Source organism: Bacillus rossius, chromosome 1 (assembly GCF_032445375.1).
Source record: "Bacillus rossius redtenbacheri isolate Brsri chromosome 1, Brsri_v3, whole genome shotgun sequence".
In the NCBI taxonomy this organism is placed as follows: domain Eukaryota; kingdom Metazoa; phylum Arthropoda; class Insecta; order Phasmatodea; family Bacillidae; genus Bacillus; species Bacillus rossius.
Window position 1 is genome coordinate 368,465,717 of NC_086330.1, and position 22,587 is coordinate 368,488,303.

At 43.2% G+C, this 22,587-nt stretch overlaps 2 protein-coding genes across 2 annotated transcripts in view; one reads left to right on the plus strand and one right to left on the minus strand.

Moving 5' to 3' along the window:
- LOC134528415 (uncharacterized) overlaps positions 1–22,587 on the minus strand; it is a 217,300-nt gene that overhangs the window by 120,978 nt on the left and 73,735 nt on the right. Inside the window, exon 2 of the mRNA XM_063362015.1 lies at positions 8,183–8,215. The gene's annotated coding sequence lies outside the window, so the exon portion shown is untranslated. The remainder of the gene's footprint in view (positions 1–8,182; positions 8,216–22,587) is intronic.
- On the plus strand, positions 3,443–15,385 carry LOC134528613 (uncharacterized). The gene is made up of 4 exons (XM_063362367.1): positions 3,443–3,453; positions 6,011–6,090; positions 14,646–15,056; positions 15,129–15,385. Exons 1-4 carry the CDS (start codon positions 3,443–3,445, stop codon positions 15,383–15,385), a joined length of 759 nt encoding a protein of 252 aa, XP_063218437.1.

The following is a 22,587-nucleotide window of genomic DNA, read 5'->3' on the forward strand; positions in this document are numbered from 1 at the left end:
TCGACATTACTTATAGTTAAAAACTGCTAATGTAAATTTAACACGAAATCTCTCTGACAGTTATTTTTCTGTGACCAATATTTTCAACAGATATTTACTAAATGTAATGAAATGGGTAGGGACTGGAAAAATTTCGCGGTATCGATAGAGACCTGAAAAATTCGCTGATTCAATGACCTCTAGTATAGCTTCCATTATCCTCTGGATTTCTCAAGCAAACACGCGTGTTCATTGGGTACTAACTTGTGAGGCGTCTCCACTGGGTGGCTTGTGATTCGACGCTTCTTTGGTAAATAGTCTGCCATTGGCCCAGAGAGCTCCATTTAAACTGCGAGCCAATAGCAGAACCAGCAGAATTGTTCATAAATTTGAATTTTAGCCTATCACAAAATGAATCCGCGAATTTTTCCGGTCTCTAGGTATCGATGGTCTTTAGGATAGACTACACAGTCCTCTATACTCGGGCAAAAACAAAATTGCAAGTTCATTGGCTGCTAATTGGTGAGTCGTCTCAACTGGTTTGCCTGTGATTGGATACTTCTTTGGTCGCGCATTTGCCCAGAGTCGTTCAGAGGAGAGTGAGCCAACAGCGAAAGTATCTTAAAGGTGTATGTATTTGAATTTCATACTATCACGAAATTAATTCGCGAACTTTCCCGTTCTCTAGTAATGGGCGTCAGAAGTCGTGCAAGAAGTGTTGGTTGCAAACACTTGCGTGACTTTATACAGCCAATATATGGCAGTTAGTGAATGTAAAATGAAAATATATTTGCCAGTGACAGAGCAGCAAATTCAAGAGAGGCATCTTGTTAAAATTTACAGAGAAAGCCCTTCCAGCAAAGTAAAGCCATAAAAATTATTATACATATTTAGGGCCATGCATATTCCGCGAAAAGAAACTAAGGCTATCTGAAAGTTAAAACATTGTAGCATCGTCTATATTCCTTGATTGGGTGAGTTTCTTTCAGGTACATGTCGATTGTTAAAACACCAATCACAGTAAGTCAGTGTGGAAAAAATGCATACTGAGTGGCTCAATCAAATAAGAAATAAAGCATTGACCTCTCTCGCAGACGGCCGCCAATCACAAGGAAGAAACTGTTAGTGCGGGTATATCTTGTTGCTTTCTAATAGGCGGTCAGATTTTTTTTCGCGAAAAATGCCTGCCACTACCAATAACTTTTGCCCAGGGTGTATAAAGTTTCACTTACGAATATGGAAAAACTTAAAATCCTTGCACATGTGTGTAGTTTTCCAAATTAACCTCATATTGTCCAACATACTTCGGAGTAGCTTAGATGCACATATCCATCTGCTTTAGGTGTGATAACTAGGGACCGTAAAAATTCGCGAATTTATTTCGCGATAGGCTCAAATACAAATAGTTATACCTCAGTGCTGCCTCTGCTATTGGCTCACAACTCACCTGGGTGACTCTGGGCCAATGAGAAACGCCCGACCAAAACTTTATCGAATCGCAGGCTGCTACGTTGGGACGTCATACAAGAGACCAGCCAATGAGTGGGTGGCATTTGACCGAGTGTACGTAGAACTATGGAGTTCATCCTGCAGGTCATTGAACCCGCGAATTTTTCCGGTCCCTAGTGATGACTGACCTTGAGTACACGCCCTGAACTATTTGGAGCTTGACCCAGTCAAACGCAATATGGTCCAAAGGATGGAAGGTCTGTAACTATGGAAGCGGCCAATGTGTAGAGACCAGAAAAATTCGCGATTTCATTTCGCGATTGGCTAAAATTCAAACACATGTATCACTAAGCTGCTTTTGCTATTGGCTCACTGGCCATCTGAACGACTCTGAGCCAATGAAAAACCCTCAACCAAAAAAAAATTTGGAACCACAGGCAACCTAGTGGAGACTACTAACAAGTCAGCCGCCAATGGACTGGCATCATTTGACCGATTCTACAAAGGAATGTGTAGTCTACCCTGAAATTACACGGAAACCACGTATTTTTCCTGTCTCCACCAAACAGCATGATACACTGGCTTGATCACATGTATAGGACTGCGCAGTCTAGCATGGAGCAAAACGTACCCTCGGAACAACCGCGGATCTAAGCAGCCATGGATAACCCTTTGTTCACGCAGAATAGTTATTATTTATAGGAGCAGGCATTTTTCGCGAAAAAATCTGAATGCCTATTATATTGCAACAAGGTATACCTGCACCAGCGATTTCTTCCTTGTGATTAGCGGCCATCTGCGAGAGTAGTAGTTTCCTTATTTGATCTAGCTACTCAGGACGCGTTTGCTTCCACGCTGAATTACTGTGATTTGTGCTGTAATAGTAGACGTGTGCCTGAAAGAATCTCACCCAATCACGGAACACAGGCGATACTAGTGTTTGAACTTTCAGCTGGTCTCAGAATTGTTTCGCGAAATATGCATGGCCCTGATTATTTGTTTTTCAAACGCGTGTATTTAACAGATGTTTAGAAACAGGAAACAATTCGCGGATTCATTTCGTAATAGGCTGAAATTCAAACATGTGTACAATTATGTTGGTTCTGCTATTGGCTCGCAGTTTAACTGGAGCTCTCTGGGCCAATGAGAGACTATCGACCAAAGAAGCGTCGAATCACAAGCTACCCAGTGGAGACGTCTCACAAGTCAGCAGCCAATGAACAGGTGGGTTTGCTTGAGGGAAGCAGAGGATAATGGAGGCTATCCTGGAGGTCGTTGAACCCGCCAAGTTTTTGCCGGGCCGGTGATGATTGCCGCCGAACTCTGTGGCCGCGAGATGGCGTCCGAGACGCGGAACACCGCAGTCCGTCGTGCGTGCGACGACAGTGCAAAGTGTGGGGAGAGAGAGAGAGAGAAAGAGAAAAGATGTAGGAGGAAGAAAAAGCAAGAGTCCCGCGAAGAGTTACGGACAAAGAAAGTGAGACGGCACAAGAGACGGGCAGACAAGTCTTTGCACCGGACCTCGTGCAGCCGAGACCTACAGATACAGCAGTGACGTAACTCGATCACACGATACCAACATTCCAATAACCAGGGCCATGCATATTTCACGAAAAGATACCAAGGCTAGCTGAAAGTTAAAACACTGTAGCATCGTTCGTATTCCATGATTGGGTGAGTTTCTTTCAGGTACACGATGATTGTTACAACACCAATCACAGTAACTCAGTGCGGAAGCAAACGCGTCCTGAGTAGCTCGGTCAAACAAGGCAACTACTTCTCTCGCAGACGGCCGCCAATCACAAGGAATAAACTATTGGTGCTGGTATATCTTGTTGCAGTCTGATAGGCGTTGAGATTTTTTTTTCGCGAAAAATCACTACCCCTTCCAATTAGTAGTGTCGTGGTTGTTCATTCTTCTTCAAACCAGTGCGAAGCGGGTGTAACATGAAATGTACTAGCGACTATGCAGGCTAATCTTAGCGACTGCAGTCCTAACCAAAAAATACGAGGCATGTCCGGAGAGTAAGTACATATTGGTTATTAAAAAAATAAACTCATGAAAAAAAAATTACTGAAAGTTTAGTCTACTGCATATCTACGTCACATTTTCACATAGTCCCCATTCATTTCCTAGTACTTTTTTGCAACGGTCTACCTTGGACTTCGAATACCCAGAAGTTCAGTCGCTTAGCAATCATCTCAGGAAAACTTTTAAGCATTCTTCGTACTCGAGTCGAAAAATTATGGCTAACGTTTATTTTTTTTGAACGAAAAGGGCATAACGCTTGGTTGAATTAATGAAACGTGGGTCAACAATCACAGTAAAATTACAAAAATTACGATTTTCAATTGTTTGAATTTCCAGGCGGCGGATTTCCATGCAGAGGGGTTAAATAAACAGGCAACCTCTGACCTTTGACGGACAGATGGATGGATTATAGATTATAGCTATGGTTTCTGCCGTGGCAGTAAATTGTTTCCAGAACACAGACACTGTGGTGGTTGCGTAGGTCGTTCAGATGTTTTGTATAAAAACATTGAGGTTCTTAAAACACATGTCCAAACAATTTAAACACTACTCCGAATTTTTCCTACGGACAAAAAAAAAAAAAAAACACGACGTCTATACGAATCTCCGAGAGAAAAACGTGGATTGTTGGCAGCACTTATTCGTGAAAATACTTTGACGCACGGATGAAGTCAGGTTGTAATTCGCTTGGCTGGACGCGTGACGTTGACGGACGAAAAAGTAACGGACGGACAAAGGTGACGGGCTACTGTAACGTCAGTGTTTATAATTACGATCAAGTTGCGTGGTATTTAACGACCCGGAAATATCGTTTAGTAGATAGCTGGTGAGAGAATCTTGCCTGAATGCAAGAGAACTTTGGGGATAAATTGACAATAAAGTGAAACAACCAGATGGGAGGGCGTGGCTGAACCGCCGCGATGCAGTCGTGAGACAGGGATGCCAACTTCGGGGGGTTCCACCCCTCCCCCAATTTAGGGGGAACCCAGATGTAATGGCCGTAGAGACCTTCAAAATTCGTGGATTCATTTCGTGATATGCTACAATTCAAATAATTATACCTTAGCGCTGCTTCTACCACTGGTTCACTGTTAATCTGGAGCAATGACGGCCAATTAGATACCCTCACTCATAGAAGTGTCGAATCACAAGAGACGACTCACAAGTCAGCAGCCAATGAACAGGTGGCATTTGCCCGAGTGTGTAGAGTGTAGTAGAGTCTATCCTGGAGGTCACTGAATCCGCGAATTTTACAGGTCTCTAGAATGGTTTTTTTTTTTAGGTGGTACATTTATTTAGGGGGATTCTTTTAGCGGGTACATTATTTAAGAAAATTTTTGAGGGCGTGAAATTAAACTATATATCTTGATATCAAAGTGAAAAAAAAAGAAAAGCAACACAAGTGGCGCTGGTGGCTGAATTTCGCACTGCAACCAACAACAACTTGCTGGTCAAGAGAATTCAGTTTTTACTTTTACCGTTCAACGTTTTCACGTTGTAAGTTGTCTGGTTGAGGTTGTGTCCGTTAGTTTGTTGTGTACTCACGAGTTTTATTGGTTTGCAAAGTAAGTCGTTTATGATTTTCTGTGGTGCCAAGGAATAAAAAAAAAACAAGAATAACAATTAATTATTCGTGTTCAAATCTTTTTCAGAGTGCCAAAAAAATAATTATCAGCAAAAATATACGAAATGTTGGGAGACCGATCCAGAACTTCAAGGTTAGTAAACATGTATTCTTTAAACCAAAATTAAATTCGTACATATATAAAATTGTAGATACTAAATGTTATTTTTCAAAATTATTATTCTCTGTTTGGGCAAACAAATAAGGAACTGTAAACTGAAGGTTCAAGAGAAAAAAATATATATTTTTTGACGTGATGTCTTATAAATCGATGAACGCCGGCTGCACGCACGAAAAAGCATGACTCATTGTCACGTTCCGCCTGAGCTGAGCGTGCAAGAACAGGCCGACCACCGTGCGAGAAAATATTCTATAATTAGGGACTTGAAAAATTCGCAGTTTCAATGACCTTCAGGATAGACTACACAGTCCTCTGCATACTCGGGCAGATAACGCCAGCTCATTGGCTGCCGACTTGTGAGTCGTCTGAACTGATTTGCCTGTGATTCGGCACTTCCTTGGTTGAGGATTTCTCATTGGCCCGGAGTCGTCAAAATTAACAGTAAGCCAATAGCAAAAGCAGCTTAAAGGTATGTGTATTTATAAATTCTAGCGTATCGCGAAATGAATCCGCGAAATTTTCCGGTCTCTATCTATAATATCAAACAGGTTAAGGCGGGCTTTTTAAAAGCAGCGATTAAAAAAAAAATTGATATGACGTTATCACGTAAAATTATCGTCCGTAAACCGACTTTACAGACCAAACACCACCCCCCCCCCCCCATTTTTTAAGCTCTCAAACAGGGTGTACAATGGAAACTATAGGGGTTTTTAATCAAAATCTGGGGGGTTTGAAGTCGGTCCCAGGGGGAACACTCGGTAGGAGTTGGGATCACGCGGAGAGGTGGATGGCGTGCGGCCGACAGAGGCTGCGGTCGAGGGGGCATCGTCGGCGCGCCCCTTGCACCAGGTGTGTCCGAGGACAGGCCGTCCACGGGAGGAGGTCGTGGGCCCCGCCACGCGCTCGCCTGTGGCTTTGTTCCTCGCCCCTCCAAGGCCGCCGCCGCCTGCTCGTCCCGCGCTTTCGCAATCGCCGCGACTGAAGCAACCTCTTTACACCAGTCTTGGCAATTTTTTTTTCCAAAGAAAAAAAAACACGACCTTCATGTTTGTATGGTCATAGAGGCTGGAGAAATTCGCGGGTTCGATGACCTCTAGGATAGACTCCACAACCCCCTACACACTCGGGCAAATGCCACCTGCTCATTGGCTATTGACTCGTGACACCCGTCAACTGGGGCGCTTGCGATTCGATACTTTTTTGGTTGAAGGTTTTCCATTGGCTGGAAGTCCTCCAGATAAACTGTGAGCCAATCTCAGAAGCAATATAAAGGTACAGTTGTTTGGATTCTAGCATATCGTGGAATGAACCCGCGAATTTTTCCGGTCTCTACTGCTGACTTGTAAGTCGTCCCAGCTGGTTTGTCTGAGATTAGATCTTTCTTTGGTTGAGGGTTTATAATTGGTTGAGATTCATCCAGATGAACAGTAAAGCCAATAGTAAAATCATGTAAAAGGTATATGTTTTGGAATTCTAGCCTATCGTGGAATGAATCCGCGAATTTTTCCGGTCTCTAATCATGATCTCTAGCGGATGCTCGACAAAAGGATCCACTTGGCAGCAACAAGACGTCTGACGGGACTCCCGGATCTGGGACCTCCGACCCGCCTGGTCGTACGCGCGTGCGCCACCTTAACTGTATTCAACAAACTTGTCCTCGCAACAAAAAAAAATCCCATTAAAATGCTTATGACCCGACCTTGACGAGCCAAGACGGGGAAGGAAAAAAAAACAGTCCTGGTGGATTCGGCATTGTTCTCCGCGCATGACTAATTAAAAAGGGAAATGAAACCGATGCGTAGGCACAGCGGACGGCAATTTTCGCAGATGACGTATGCCTTCCCACCGCTTGCAGTCGTCCGTGCACGCTCATTGACCGACTGCACCGAGTGCACGTGCATTTGCCGATAGCATCAAGTACATGCGCATTGGCCGCGCGCATCTGAGCTCAGTTCTCGGTGTCTCGAGAGCCATGCTCCATACATTTATAGTAGAGACCGGAAACATTTGAGGGTTCATTTCGCGACGAGCTAAAATACAAATAGTTATACCTCAGTGCTGCCACTGCTATTGGCTCACAACTCACCCGGATGACCCTGGGCCAATGAGAAACACCCGACCAAAGATTTATAAGAATCACAGGCTGCTACGTAGGGACGTCTCACAAAACAGCAGCCAATGAGTGGGTGACATTTGACCGAGTGTACGTAGAACTATGGAGTACATCCTAGAGGTCATTGAACCCGCGAATTTTTCTGGTCCCTATTTATAGGCACTTGAAAAATTAGGGTTTTCGATGACCTTCAGGTTAGCCTACACAGTCCTTTGTATACTCGGGCAAATAAAGCCATTTCATTGGCTGCTGACTTGTGTGTCGTATCAACTGGTTTGACTAAGTTTCTGTTTTTTTTTGGGTCGAGGATTTCTCATTGGCCCAGAGTCGTCCAGATGCGCAGTGATCCAATAGCATAAGCTGCTTAATTGTGTACGTATTTGAATTTTAGCCTATCGTAAAATGACTCCGCGAATTTTTCCGATATCTACTTCTAGGATAATGTACATACCCGGGCTAAAGTCGCATGTTCAATGACTGCTCTCTTGAGAAATGTCTTAACAGAGTAGCTCATGAAGGTTTCCTTCTTATTGCATAGTTCTCCACGTGAGCTGTGAGACAGTTAGAGGAGATGACCAAAAGTAATATTGTTTGAATTCTCGCTCATTGCTAAGTTAATCTGTCTGTAGTTTGTACATGCTACATTTTTACTTGTCGAGTCAATGAGAAGACGTTTCTGTGCTTCTGAAAGCGTGTGGTTTTCCTGAGAACACTGTCCCTGTGAACATGAGACTGCCAAAGCAGAAGCAAGGAACTACAGTACTTTTGGAAACACCTTGAAGAGAAAGTTAAGTTAAGTACAAACTAAGTATTTTCAATAGCAGTCGGAGACATGTTACTTAAGTGCGGTGCAGAGTTACTTACGGGTCACTCAGGATATTCAGCTGCGAAGGTCAACTGAAAATAAAAAGAGAAGACTATTTAATACAAACAGAAACTTTTCAACATTCCTTCACATATAACACACAATGAAAAAAAAAATCATATCATTACGGACAGTGTTTCTCCCTTGTAATTGACTGTTGTCTGCAGGCATTGCCTTATTTGGCTGGACCATTCAAGACGCGTTTGCTTTCTCACTGGATGGCTGTGAATGGTGTGGCGATAGAAGACGCGAGATTGAGAGAATCTCACATAATCACGAAACACAAAGACGATATTGAAGTGTTTCAACATACAGCTAGTCTTGATACTTTCCGTCAAAATATTATTACACCTTTTAATAAATAATGACCTGCAAACTTCATGTTGCTTCATAACTCCTACAATGTCGCACAGTTATTTGTGCATTGGCTGCTTTCTTACATACTATTATTAGAGACCTGAAAAATTCGCGGATTAATTTCGTGATGGGCTAAAATTCAAACTTGTGAACAATTCTGCTGGTTCTGCTATTCGCTCGCAGTTTAACTGGAGCTCTCTGGGCCAATGGCAGACTATTTACCAAAGAAGCGTCGAATCACAAGCCACCCAGTGGAGACGCCTCACAAGTTGGCACCCAATGAACACGCGTGTTTGCTTGAGAAATGCAGAGGATAATGGAAGCTACACTAGAGGTCACTGAGTCCGCGAATTTTTCAGGTCTCTAGTAATGAGTAGAGACCCGGAAAAATTCGCGGATTCAATGACCTCCAAGGATACATTCCACGATCCTGTGCATACTCGGGCAAACGTCACCTCTTCATTGGCTACTGACCTGTGAGGCGTCTCAACTGGGAGACTCGTGATTCGATACTGCTTTGACTGAGGGTCTATAATTGGCCCGCAGTCCTCCAGGTTAACAGTGAACCAATAGCAGAAGTTGTATAAAGGTACAATGATTTGCATTTTAGCATATCGCGAAATGAATCCGCGAATTTTTCCAGTCTCTAGCTATGACTATGAGTAGAGACCTGTAAAATTCGCGGATTCATTTCGCGATAGGATAGAGTCCAAATACTTTTGACATTATTTTGCGTCAGTGATTGGGCCACAGTTTATCTGAAGGACTCTGGGCCAATGAAAAATCTTTAACAGAAGAATTAGCGAATCAAGATCATTCCGGTCAAAAGTTGTTACGAGTCGGTAACCAATCAGCAGATGTAATTTGCACGAGTGCATAGAGGATCATGCAGTCTATCCTTTAGGGATTTTAAATCGCGAATTTTACAGGTCTCTAACTATGAGTAGGGACACCTGTATTTCGCGAATACATTACATGTCAAGGTATTTCACAAAACACTGTAGCTGTTTCTAAGAGTCATGGCAAATTGTTAGGGTGCAGCAGTACGGTGACCACATTCTCATTGGCCCCGTCAAGAGCGGGACGACACCTCTCACCGACCTCAGCCAATAACCACAGGAGAAAAGCTACAGTATTTTGTGAAATACCTTGACACGAAATGTATTCGTGAAATACAGGTGTCCCTAACTATGAGCAGCAAGAGCGCTGCTGCTCCAGGAGTCCCCGGGTGGAGGATGCCTCCTGGTCCGACCCCGGATCGCGTAGCGGGTCCCCGGGACCGACGTGCGAACCCTGCGGCCGCCCCGGTCTTTGTGCGCCGTGAGTGTGCAGATCTGCGGGCCTTGTACAGTTAACAACCCGCGCCTGCTTCACACGCGCGCCGAGCCGCGGACCGAGCAACGAGCGTGTGAACCTGGCGCGTGCCACGGCGAATTCATACAGACCGGAAAAATTCGAGGATTCATTTCACGATATGCTAGAATCCAAACAAATGTACCTTTATATTGCTTCCGTGATTGGCTTACAGTTTATATGAAGGACTTTAAGCCAATGGAAAACCTTAGACCAAAAAAAGTATCGAATCGCAAGCGTCCCAGTTGACAGGTGTCACGAGTCAATAGCCAATAAGAAGGTGGCATTTGCCTGAGTGTGTAGGGGATTGTGGAGTCTATCCCAGAGGTAATCGAACTCGCGAATTTTTCCAGTCTCTACCCAAAGGTTACCGCTCTCATTAGACAGCTTTCCCTTCGACGTGAACCACAGGGATTGTGCTGCCCCCCAGAGGAGCTACGTTCTCGCCATCGAGTCAGACCGACAGTGGTCCAGCATACACGTGTTTGAAGGGCAGCCTGACTTCAGTCCGCTAGGCCCCAGACACTGACTGATGTACCTACTGCTCGACGTTGTCGGTGACTTGCAACATTCGGCTCGCGCGCCTGTGGCCTGTGGCTGAGGCGTTGCGACGTTGATCGATGAAACCCATCAGTTGCTCAGATACGAGCCTACGACACACGTTGGTTGGCGCACAGCTGTCGAGTGGAATACGGTTATCTTGCAGCCAGAGAAACGGGAACCGATGGGTCGATGCTTTTGACTACATGTACTAAAATGAGTCCTGCAACTACCTTGGCGTAAAACCTTATCGCGAAAAATTATAATATAATGATTAATAAAAGAAATAGCCAGTTATGGGGACTGTCAACAAAAGTGAAAACTTAAAACTTTGTTTTTAAATGAGTAATATGACATCATTTCTACGTAAAATGTACGTAAGAAAATGATTTTGGTATTATATCAGTACGATGTCAGCATGATATCATTTATCCTTACATCATTTTTTTTAGTCACAACATATATCAGTGGTATGTAAAAATTACATATATCAGTGGTATGTAAAAATTCATTACCTTGCTATGACTTACCAGTGATGTCAGACCTAGGTCATGTATTCACGTGGTCAAATTAACTTCAATACTGCTTATCGGTGATGTGAACTCACAAGATTTTACCCATCCAAAAAAGAGTCCAACAAGCACATTATACAGTCGAGTATATACAATGTATTAGTGTACGCAGGCCGCTGCGATTCGCCAGTCTGGCGCAACACGTCACTAGCATATCGATGACGCGAAGCCATAAGTTTTGCCCCTACCAAAAATCGCTCAACACGGCTAAAGAAGTTTTCACTTCAAAAATAAACTTTACATAATTCATAATTTGAACGCGATCTACGGCTGGGATTTATAGTTACAAATTGATTAATAAAACCTTATAGAAACAGTTAGCTACTTGTGTTACATACCCAAAATTTCGGTATTTAAATTACCATCCAAGGCTAGAATACAAACTTGTACAATAAAAACATTATTTTATGATGAACGCAAATGTGAAGCGAGTATTGATTTATTTGATTGTGCAAATGACAGTTTAAAAAGGGTACCTCAAGCACACCGTAACCTTACGCAATAAAGGGACTTCCCCATCTCCAGAACGAAGACGGTGATAAATGTTAGGTTAAGAATGTTTGAAGTGTTCGTACAGTGTTCGATGTGTTTATTTCAGCTGCTATTCGGAAACCGCCTATTAAACGGCCGTTTCGAACGCGACTGGATATTCGTACAAATGGTAATGGAGGTGTACTGCGACATTTAACATGAATAAAAAGGCCCCATCGTTTTATTTAATGTTCATGTTTATGCGAGGGACACCATAACGGACGGGACAGCTGAAGTATGTGCAACCTTTACCAAACCTTTTTTTTTTTTTACGTCTTCTTTGCGCCCGATTTACAAGTCAACACACGTTCACGACAGTTTATACTTTTTTTTTTTTTTTTTCGGGCGCCCACCGAGTCGGTATAATCCGCCTGGCGAAAGTGCTGCGTGTATTTGCATACCAGACAAGTCCGGGCGCACATATGGGCGTATCTTCGGAGGATCTGAAGACGAGCTGCTAGTGATCAGTTGGGACCGACAAACTGTTACATTCCGGCAACAAACCATGGCTTACACGCCCTTGCACTCTTGGTACAGTCCTTGTCATTCCACCAAGGATAACATGACTCGCCCTGGGGGATGCGAAGGCGATAAAAATCTTGACGTAAAACACATGAACGAATTTTAAGCCAACTGAGCACAAAATCTTTTTGCTAAGTTGTGAGACATCTCAACGTAGTATCTCGTGGTTCCTTACTGCTTTGGTTGAGGGTCTGTATTGGCCCGTAGTCGTCCAGATAAATTGTGAGCCAATAGCAGACGCAGCAACGGCGTATGTCCATGAAATTCTTAATCATTAAGAGCTCAGTATCTTGAATTATTACGCTTCTATAAATTCGTGTTTTTGCTTATGATTTTAAATAAGTTCGTGATTATACCAATGCAATAGGCGACGTTCGAATAAATATGAGAGAAATATTTAATTGAAGGTGACAATCAGCTTATTCGACATTTGTCAAGAAGGTCGCTCTCAGGAGGGAAGCTGTGCCATGTGACCTATGCCGTTACAAATCGTTGCCTGCAGGACTCACAGATTAGCGGTGGGGCTAAACGGTTTTATTTCGAATAACAAGTTCCACTGTTCCAGTCCCTGAGTGATAACAATTACTAGGGACACCTGTATTTCGGTAAAAAATTTCGTGTCAAGGTATTTCACAAAATACTGTAGCTTTCCTCCTGTGGTTATTGGCTTAGGTCGGTGAGAGGTGTCGTCCCGCTCTTTACGGGGCCAATGAGAATGTGGTCACCGTACTGCTGCACCCTCACAATTTGCCATGACTCTTAGAAAAAGCTACAGTGTTTTGTGAAATACCTTGACATGAAATGAAATCGCGAAATACAGGTGTCCCTAACAATTACTCAACTGAAATCGTACGAACACCTTTGTAGAAATGCAGCATTGTCTTTGTATTTTCTCCACAAAAAAAGCTGAAGAGTTTACAGAATTTTTATTGTACTTTTTTACGAAAAAAATATATATCGCCAAGTGGTTTCCAAATAAAAATTCTAACGTTGAATTTTAATTTTTTATTTTTACACTGTGACTACAAACACTTTCAGACCGTGAACTGGCATCGACAATAACCGACCCGTAAGTAAAATACTTCCCTTCTCACGGAGTGAGCAGATAATGTCGATTGAAGTGTACACTCTTAGGACTATGAAGTAAATCATACACGTAAACAGAATCATTCAGTAGCAAAGTATATTTGAGAAAGGTATATGTATATTATAATCATTGGTCCAAAGTTCTCTTGGCATGCTCAATAAGACCCTGATCAAGTTATAAATAAGGAGACCGAATGTGGCCATATCATAGAATACATTCCAAAAAAACATGATAAAACACTTGGCTTTGGTTCCGAATATGAAAGCGAATTAATAGGACTGTTAAATCTTATCTTAGAGCGGGAAGAGTAGGGAAATAATGGCGGCTTTACGTATGGTAAAAGGCAGCAAAATTTCACTATTTTAAGTTTTCTAATTTTTACAACATCAGTAATCGGGCCAGATGTGTGACTTGCCTTGGTACGCTCTGAGTATATTGTAAACCAGACACAAAAGAAAAAAAAAACAGAATGATGTGCAACAAAGTCAACACGTGCAACGAAGTTGGAAACAACGAACATACGAATTCGGTTCGAGTGTGTCGAGGTCCGAAAAGTCTAGCCTGAAAGTCACGTTTTTACCTTCTGTCCATGTTGCACAGGGTTCGGTCATGTGACTATCGTCAGTTGGTTTCTCACCTAATAGTTCTTCGGGTTTGTCGAATTACCCACGATCCAGTCACAAAGGGTAATCAACTGTGAAGGTGCTTGTGTACTAGCTATTCAACAAACTACATCGCTAATTTTTTGCAGGCTACACCCTACTTACTGGAATAATTTGCGGATGAACTAACCTCCAATAGTGACTCCACAGTTCTTTGCATGCTTGGGTGAAAGTCACCTGCTTCATTTCACCACTACTGGCTTGTAAGACCTGTAAACTGGAATGCTTGTGATTCTACACGTACTTCTACTGGTTCAGAGACCTTCAAATAAGCTGTGGCCCAATGGGAGAAGAAGCAGAAGAAGCTCGAAAGTTAGTGTTTTTGGATTCAGCCAAACGCGAAATGACATCCCCTACTTCCCCTGGTCTCCATAGAGCAACGATTATTTCTCGGATTTTTTTTCGCTCCAAACCTCTTTAGAGTACCCATTGGCCAATCCCAAGGTCACGGCCTTTTACCAGTTGCATACGATTGGGTGAACCCTACTTAATCTTATTTATTAATAGTTCAGGGTTGTTCAGAACGTGTCCATAGAACTGTGGACAAATTACTGACATGAAGTATACACACGTACATCTCTGTTCACAATAAGGAGTCACTTTTTGACTGGTGCATCAGCGCAAATACAGACCTTGACAGCTCGATTCATACAGTGCCAGACCATTTAATCATGTATTAATATACCTATGTGTTGATTTCATAAGAGTGACCATGTACCCACTTCAAGTTCACTCTGCTACCAGTGCTGTCTCGAGACACTGAGGGACAGGGTGTTAATAATTTTGTCGGGCCTCCTTTCTATTATTAAATGTATAACATTTCAAAATCAAATTACAGAAGCAACTGAAGCTGACAAGATCAAAGACCGCTATGAAGCAACTGGAGCTGACAAGATCGAAGACCGCTATGAAGCAACTGGATCTGACAAGATCGAAGACCGCTATGAAGCAACTGGAGATGACAAGATCAAAGACCGCTATGAAGCAACTGGATCTGACAAGATCGAAGACCGCTATGAAGCAACTGGAGCTGACAAGATCGAAGACCGCTATGAAGCAACTGGAGCTGACAAGATTGAAGACCGCTATGAAGCAACTGGAGCTGACAAGATTGAAGACTGCTATGAAGCAACTGGAGCTGACAAGATTGAAGACCGCTATGAAGCAACTGGAGCTGGCAAGATTGAAGACTGCTATGAAGCAACTGGAGCTGACAAGATTGAAGACCGCTATGAAGCAACTGGAGCTGGCAAGATCGAAGACTGTTATGAAGCAACTGGAGCTGGCAAGATCGAAGACTGATATGAAGCAACTGGAGCAGATAAGATTGAAGACCGCTATGAAACAACTGGAGCTGACAAGATCGAAGACTGCTATGAAGCAACTGGAGCTGACAAGATCGAAGACCGCTATGAAGCAACTGGAGTTGACAAGATTGAAGACCGCTATGAAGCAACTGGAGCTAACAAGATCGAAGACCACTATGAAGCAACTGGAGCTGACAAGATGAAGACTGCTGTGAAGCAACTGGAGCTGACAAGATCGAAGACTGCTATGAAGCAACTGGAGCTGACATAATTGAAGACTGCTATGAAGCAACTGGAGATGACAAGATTGAAGACCGCTATGAAGCAACTGGAGCTGACAAGATCGAAGACTGCTATGAAGCAACTGGAGCTGACAAGATCGAAGACTGCTTTAAACAACTGGAGCTGTCACGATCAAAGACTGAGATAAAGCTATTACAAAAAAAAAGATGGAAACTATGCGTTAAAATAAATGCAGAATATCGTGATCAAGATTATAATAATAAGATCAATAGGACATTGACGAATTTAATGACAATTTTACTCTACTACACCACGATCTAAATATACATTAAAATTCTTAAATGTTACCGAGACCATAACTTAAATGTGATCTGCACATATCACTAAACTTGTGTAAGGGTTTATATTAATTCTATGAACAATCACGCGGGGATGGATGTAACGCCCCTTCCCCCACCACCGCCACCCCCCACGTGGCAATGTCCTTCACCAGCGGGGCGCTGAACCCTCTGGTGTCTCCCGGAACGCGCGATGCTCCGAGGCGGTCGGCGCTCGTCGTGCATGCGCGAGGTAACGGAGTGCGGCTCGAGATGATCGACGTCATGCAAACGACCAAGGAGGAGAGTAACCGCTACTCCTCCCCCTCCCCCCCTAACTAGCCGGGCGGGACGGGGGCCCCCTGAGCTCGTGGGATACCGCCCTCGGCGGGGCAGAGCGAGTCTCCCGCCAGGCGCCTGCTGTCCAGGGACTCCGCCCCCTGATCTCCCCGTTCCGCGCGGGCAACTTCTCCTCCATCTCCAAGATATGGACTCCGCCGATCCTTCCACGCGATCAACCGCGAGACGTTCCAACTTCAACTTTCAATATTTCCGTCCTCCTATTGTACACGACTCGTTTACGTGAGCACCAGGCGAACTGAAATTAGATCGATAGCAAAATATAGACTACGACGAAATTGTAGGATCTGCACCATAGTCCATAGCTAGAGACCGGAAAAATCCGTGGATTCATTTCACCAAAGCCCTAAATTCAAATAGTTATACCTCAGTGCTGCCTTTGCTATTGGCTCACAACTCACCTGGATGAACTCTGGGCCAATGAGAAACAACCCACCAAAGCTTTATCGAATCACAGGCTGCTACGTTGGGACGACTCACAAAACAGCAGCCAATGAGTGGGTGACTTTTGACCGAGTGTTCATGGAGTTCATCCTGCAGGTCATTGAACCCGCGAATGTTTCCGGTCCCTATCCATAGCACGTAGCTCCATGGCATGCAATGCATACACACACACACACACACACACACACACACACACACCTTCGACGAGGTCCCATAAAAGTAACAACTGTAATTCAGGTCATATCTAGATAATATTGCGTAATTTGTTTTTCTAATTCTCTTGAGAAACACGGCAAAAAAAAAGCACCATCAAATTAATGAAAATAATTTGGGTCAAAATAGTTTACAAATCACCGAAACCTCTCCATACTTTATTCGTCGGACAAGGATTTAAAAAAAAATGTAATTATTTTAAGAGGAATTAAGACTGTTTTTTTTTTTTTTCGTTTGTCCATCCAGTAGACATGTGTGCTTCTTTTGCTGAACAGATTCAGTAAGGTTATCTGAAAGAAAAAATAATAATGATTGTAGGAACAAAATATATCCCATATAGACTTATCTTCTAACGATTTATTGGTACCATACTAATATAGTCTATATATAATCTTGTTTATGGCAATTAAGTTTGTTAACCAGCACTTTGTAAACCTGTCCTTTCTTTCCTCATTTTTTCCCAGTGAAACGAAATTTTGCACACAAACATGGTGCTTATTGAATATCAAAAACAAGTTAAATTTTCCTCTTTTTTTAGTTAGAATTTTTTTCACAAGCATAAGCAACGAAAAAACATTGGTTGTCTGTAAAGTCGGTTTACCGACGATAGTTTAACGTGACAACGTCATAACATAACATTAATGAAATTATTGCATACTTTTATGAATAAAATTGTATAATTTTTATTGAATTATCACTATTTTGTATAGATACAAAGGAGTGAAATGAAATCTACAATTTAATTGATAAATTTACTTTTATTTGCACTCATTAATTAAAATATGTTTATTACTTTAACTAACATATTATTTTAACTATAACGTTTATACATTTTTGCTATTTAACTTCTTCCAATCTGTGTTATTCTGATAAGGATAGGACGATGATAGGAAAAGTAGGAAACGAATGGGAGTGTTTCAAGTTTAATGTGCCTCGAAAAAGTCAAACCGATGGTTGTTCCAATCGAGTGGAAGAGAGATAGATGCGGCGCAAGCGCACAATTAGCGTAACGAGACAATGTGCGTAACGGGATAATGAGTCATCCTTTTTTTTTTTAGTGCGTGCAGCCGGCGTTCATCGATTTATTAGACGTTGTCACGTCTAAAGTTTGATCAAGTAAAGTAGTGCATGATGTTTTTTTTTTCTTTTGACGGCAGATTTGGGGCGGTCTTCTCGAGGTGCCTCCTGGTGTCGGCAGGGTAGTCTCGCGTGGTTCCCCCGCACCTCGGGGGCGGTCGTCCAGTCTCGTGTCGAAGGGTCGGAGGGTCGGGAGAGATCTGCGCGCGAGACCCCAGGAGAACCCTGGACGAGCTGTCCACCAGGAGGCGACCCCGTCTCCGCCGCGCTGCGGGCTTTCACTGTCAGGGGCGGAGTCCTGCGTGGGACCGGGGGGGGGGGGGGACTCGTCGGGCGAAAGTCTATCCGAGGTGGCGCCTCGGTGTTGCGTCACCGCTGATTACTACCTTTGAATATATATACTGTATAGAAGTCGCCAGCCCAGGTTAAAACTTCTAATACGGTTTTGAGGTAGTTGGTTAATTCACCGCCGCAATCGCCACCATCTCTATGGCATCGACTTGTGGTGGTCCCTGGCGGACAAGTGTCGAACTCTTCAGACACCCATTCCCCCTCCTGTTGAACGAACTTGAGCTGCAGTGAATGATGGGTGGGGGGGGTGCGGGGAATGACAGCGGGCGACAGTGCTGCGCTCTAACGTGTAAATAACAACTAAGACGATACAGGGCGTTACGGCAGCGCACTGCAGCGGTGAAGTTCCCAAGCTGCTCATCTTACGCTTTTGAAAAACGTAGAGTAAATCCTATCCACTCGCGACTTCTATACAGTATATATATTCAAAGTTACTACGAGCCCGGAGGATTTCGCGTATACGTGATGAAGTGGCCAAGCAGACTTGTGCCATTATTCCTACACCGTCTTGACCTCAGTGTTTGACCGCAGATATATCTCGGCTCGTCCTGGACGGTCCTGAGTGTGTCGTAAACAAAAAAAAAAAAAAAAAAAAATCGCAGCCCAATACGGATTATGAACAGAAAATTATTTTGGCACTGGCCAATTCACGTAAGAAATGTTCGGCGCTAGTCCTAAACATGTTCCACCACTTATATGTAGAGACAGGAAAAATTCGCGGATTCGTTTCCCGATATGATAGAATCCAAACAACTGTACCTTTATTTTGCTTATCTGATTTGCTCACAGTTAATCTGAAGGACTTTGAGCCAATGGAAAAAACTTCAACCAAAAAAGTATCAAATCGCAAGCATCCCAGTTGACAGGTGGCACGAGTCAGTAGCCAATTAGCAGGTGGAATTTGCCTGTATGGGGTCGTCCATTAATCACGTGATGTTTTTTTAGCAAATTTTTAACCCACCCTCCCCCCTAGTGATTTGTGGTGAGGTTTCAGACAAACCCCCCCCCCCCCCAATAAATCACGTGTATTTTTTGGTGCAAAATATTTTTAAAAATTTCGGAATATTATCTTTAATTATAAGTATAATCTAATTTAATTCTGGAAAATTAAGCACAGTGATAAAAATGTCCAGACACACATTTAGGTTGCAGGTTTATTCTCACTGGCATAAAAATAATAAAGGAAAGGCTTATATGTGATTTACGCATGTATTCGGCGCCAAAATCACAGTCTTACTAGCGACTGGCAAGCCGAGCCGGGTGGTTCATGTTGCGGCGGGCGAGTCAAGGTCACGCATCGCTTTTCGGTTTAGTAGAAATGCGGCGGAAAAAAAAATACACGTGATATCTCTCTACACCCCCCTCACCCCTTGTGATATTTCGTGATTTTTACCGACCCCCTCCCCCCCCCCCCTTTCGAGCCTCACGTGATTAATGGACGATCCCTATAGGGGATTGTGGAGTCTATCCTAGAGGTCATCGAAAGCGCGAATTTTTCCGGTCTCTACTTGTATGGTCACTGTGCAGTATATAAATATGCCCCCCCCCCCCCCACCTAATTCTCTGAACATATTCCCAAAACAAATTCGGAGAGATAATTATTTCGGATTCATTAGAAATTCCCCATTCAGTATTAGAAAGGAATAGAGAAAAAACGATGATTGAATGGACTCTATGATAGTCTCCACGGTCCTGTGCAATGTCTGGCAAAATATCACACGTTCATTGATCACTCGCTTGAGGAACGTTTCAACTGGGTTGCTCGTGATTTGATTCTGTTTTGGTTAAGGGTTTATGATTGGCCCAGAATCCTCCAGATAACCCGAGAGCCAACAGCAGTAGTAACACAAAGGTATAAAAAAATATCTGAATTTCAACCTACCGTGAAGTGAAATTGCGAATTTTACCGGTCTCTATGTACTACATGTGTTAGAAACATTTCCAAACATTTGAGGATGATGACTAGAGACCGGAAAAATTCGCGGATTCATTTCACGATATGCTAGAATCCAAACAACTGTATCTTTATATTGCTTCTGTGACTGACTCACAGTTTATCTGAAGGACTTTGAGCCAATGAAGAACCTTCAACCAAAAGAAAAATTCGCGCTTTCGATGACCTCTAGGATAGACTCCACAACCCCCTACACACTCGGGCAAATGCCACCTGCGCATTGGCTACTGACTCGTGACACCCGTCAACTGGGACGCTTGCGATTCGATACTTTTTTGGTTGAAGGTTTTCCATTGGCTCAAAGTCCTTCAGATAAACTGTAAGCCAATCAGAGAAGCAATATAGAGGTACAGTTGTTTGGATTCTATCATATCGTGTAATGAATCCGCGAATTTTTCCGGTCTCTAGCGATGACTGTGCATCGTGAAAACATGCGCGGGGGAGAATGTTCGCAGGACGCACAGTAGCGACGGCTGGGAACAGGGACCGCTGCAGCGACGCGGAACGCGCCATCACCGCCTCGCCGCAGGGCGCCCATTTACATCCTCGCTCCTGTCTGCAACGATGTTTCACACGGAGATTCGCCGGGCCATTTGCATGCATTTCGCAGGGGCCGCCTGCTGATAACGAAGGGGGGGTATTACAGCCCGGGAGAAGGAGTGAGGGGGGGGGGGGAGATTGATTCGACTTTCCGTGTTGTCTTGTTCTTCCGCCACTTCTTATTCTTCTTTTTTTGCGGTCGCGGACGGCTGTATTCACGTCGGCCCCCGGGGTCTTTTGTTTCGTTCTTTCGCGAGACCGCCTTGTATTTGCACACCTGCAGCCGCCGGGCATCGTGAGAGAAACAAAGAGAATTTGCAAACGAGCGCAGAGCTTCCCCACAGAGCCACAGAGCCGGGAGCGAGCACAGACAGTCCAGCTAGGCCAGGTGTGACGGCCCAATTGATCCGTCGTGACTCACCGAGCCACAAAGCAGTGTGCTGGATAGTTTTCCCCACCCTCAAGGTTAACGAAACCCAAACGCTAAATAAAAAAATTGATTGTCTGTAAAGTCGGTTTACGGACGATAGTTTAACGTGACCAAGTCATAACAAAACATTGATGAAATGATTGCATACTTTTATGAATAAAATTGAATAATTTTTATTGAATTATCACTTTTTCGTATGGATACAAAGTAGGAGTGAATTTAAATCTACAATTTAATTGATAAATTTACTTTTATTTGCACTCATTAATTCAAATATGTATATTACTTTAACGAACAGATTATTTTAACTATAACTTTCATACATGTTTGCTATTTAACTTCTTCCAATCTGTGTTATAATGTTAAGGATAGGACGATGATAGGAAAAGTAGGAAACGAATGGGAGTGTTTCAAGTTTAAAGTGCCTCGAAAAAGTCAAATCGATGGTTGTTCCAATCGAGTGGAAGAGAGATATATGCGGCGCAAGCGTACAATGAGCATAACGGGACACAGCGTAACGGGTCAATGTGTGTAACGGGACACTTTTTTGTGTGTTCAGCAGGCGTTAATCAATTTATTAGACGTTGTCACGTCAGTTAAAATTTCTAAGCAGTCATGAGGATTGCCAACAGAAGTGAAAACCTTTTTCGCAATTTTTACGAAAAAATATTATCGCACAACAAATTTGTTTTATCATGTTAGTAAAATAACTCCTATATTACTATAAAATACGCATTGCATAGTAATTGTAGGTATTAAAAAATAATAATGATGCTCTTAATTTTTAGGTTATATTGCTACAAAGACTCCGTTTTCTTCGTTATTCAAACTATATAATATCTATGTGAGAATATTAATATATTTTATACTCACTTTTTACTGCACAGTAATCGTATACTTAAATTTAAAAGCGCAGTTAGTTATGCTAATAGGAACAGATATAGTGTTATCGTTAACACGTCACGTGACCATGTCGATGACGACTTACATGAATTTACTCCCTATCCAAACCTTCCCATAGAAGCTTTCACTTCAAAAATTCAGAACTGATCACAGCCCTAGCCAACGATTTATTGTTAACAGTGGACTGGAACACAGTTTCTCACAAAGAAAGCAGCGACGAGGCGAATGCATTCGGGTGAAATACGGATCTGAAATGTTTATCCTGAAGCCAGTTAAATCTGCAAATACATCTAAAATATTGGCCACTGCTGGTAGCAACGGATACCCAGCCATTGTGTGTTATGTATCGCCAGCAGGCTAGCCTTCATTCTCGTACGTCCTCGAGATCTGTTCGGCTGTTCATTGGGTCCTCGAGATCTGTTCGGCTGTTCATTGGGTCCTCGAGATCTGTTCGGCTGTTCATTGGGTGGTCTCTGATCAAGATGGCTTCGCGGCATTCCAGTTCTGGCAAAAGGTAACTGCTCCCTGATGATGGCGACTGCGATGTCGACCGAAGCGTCGGTGAATTATTCGCCAAGGAAACACGGCTACAACCCAGAAGCCAAGCTACTCCAGACAAATGGCCGCGAAAGCCTGCGAAC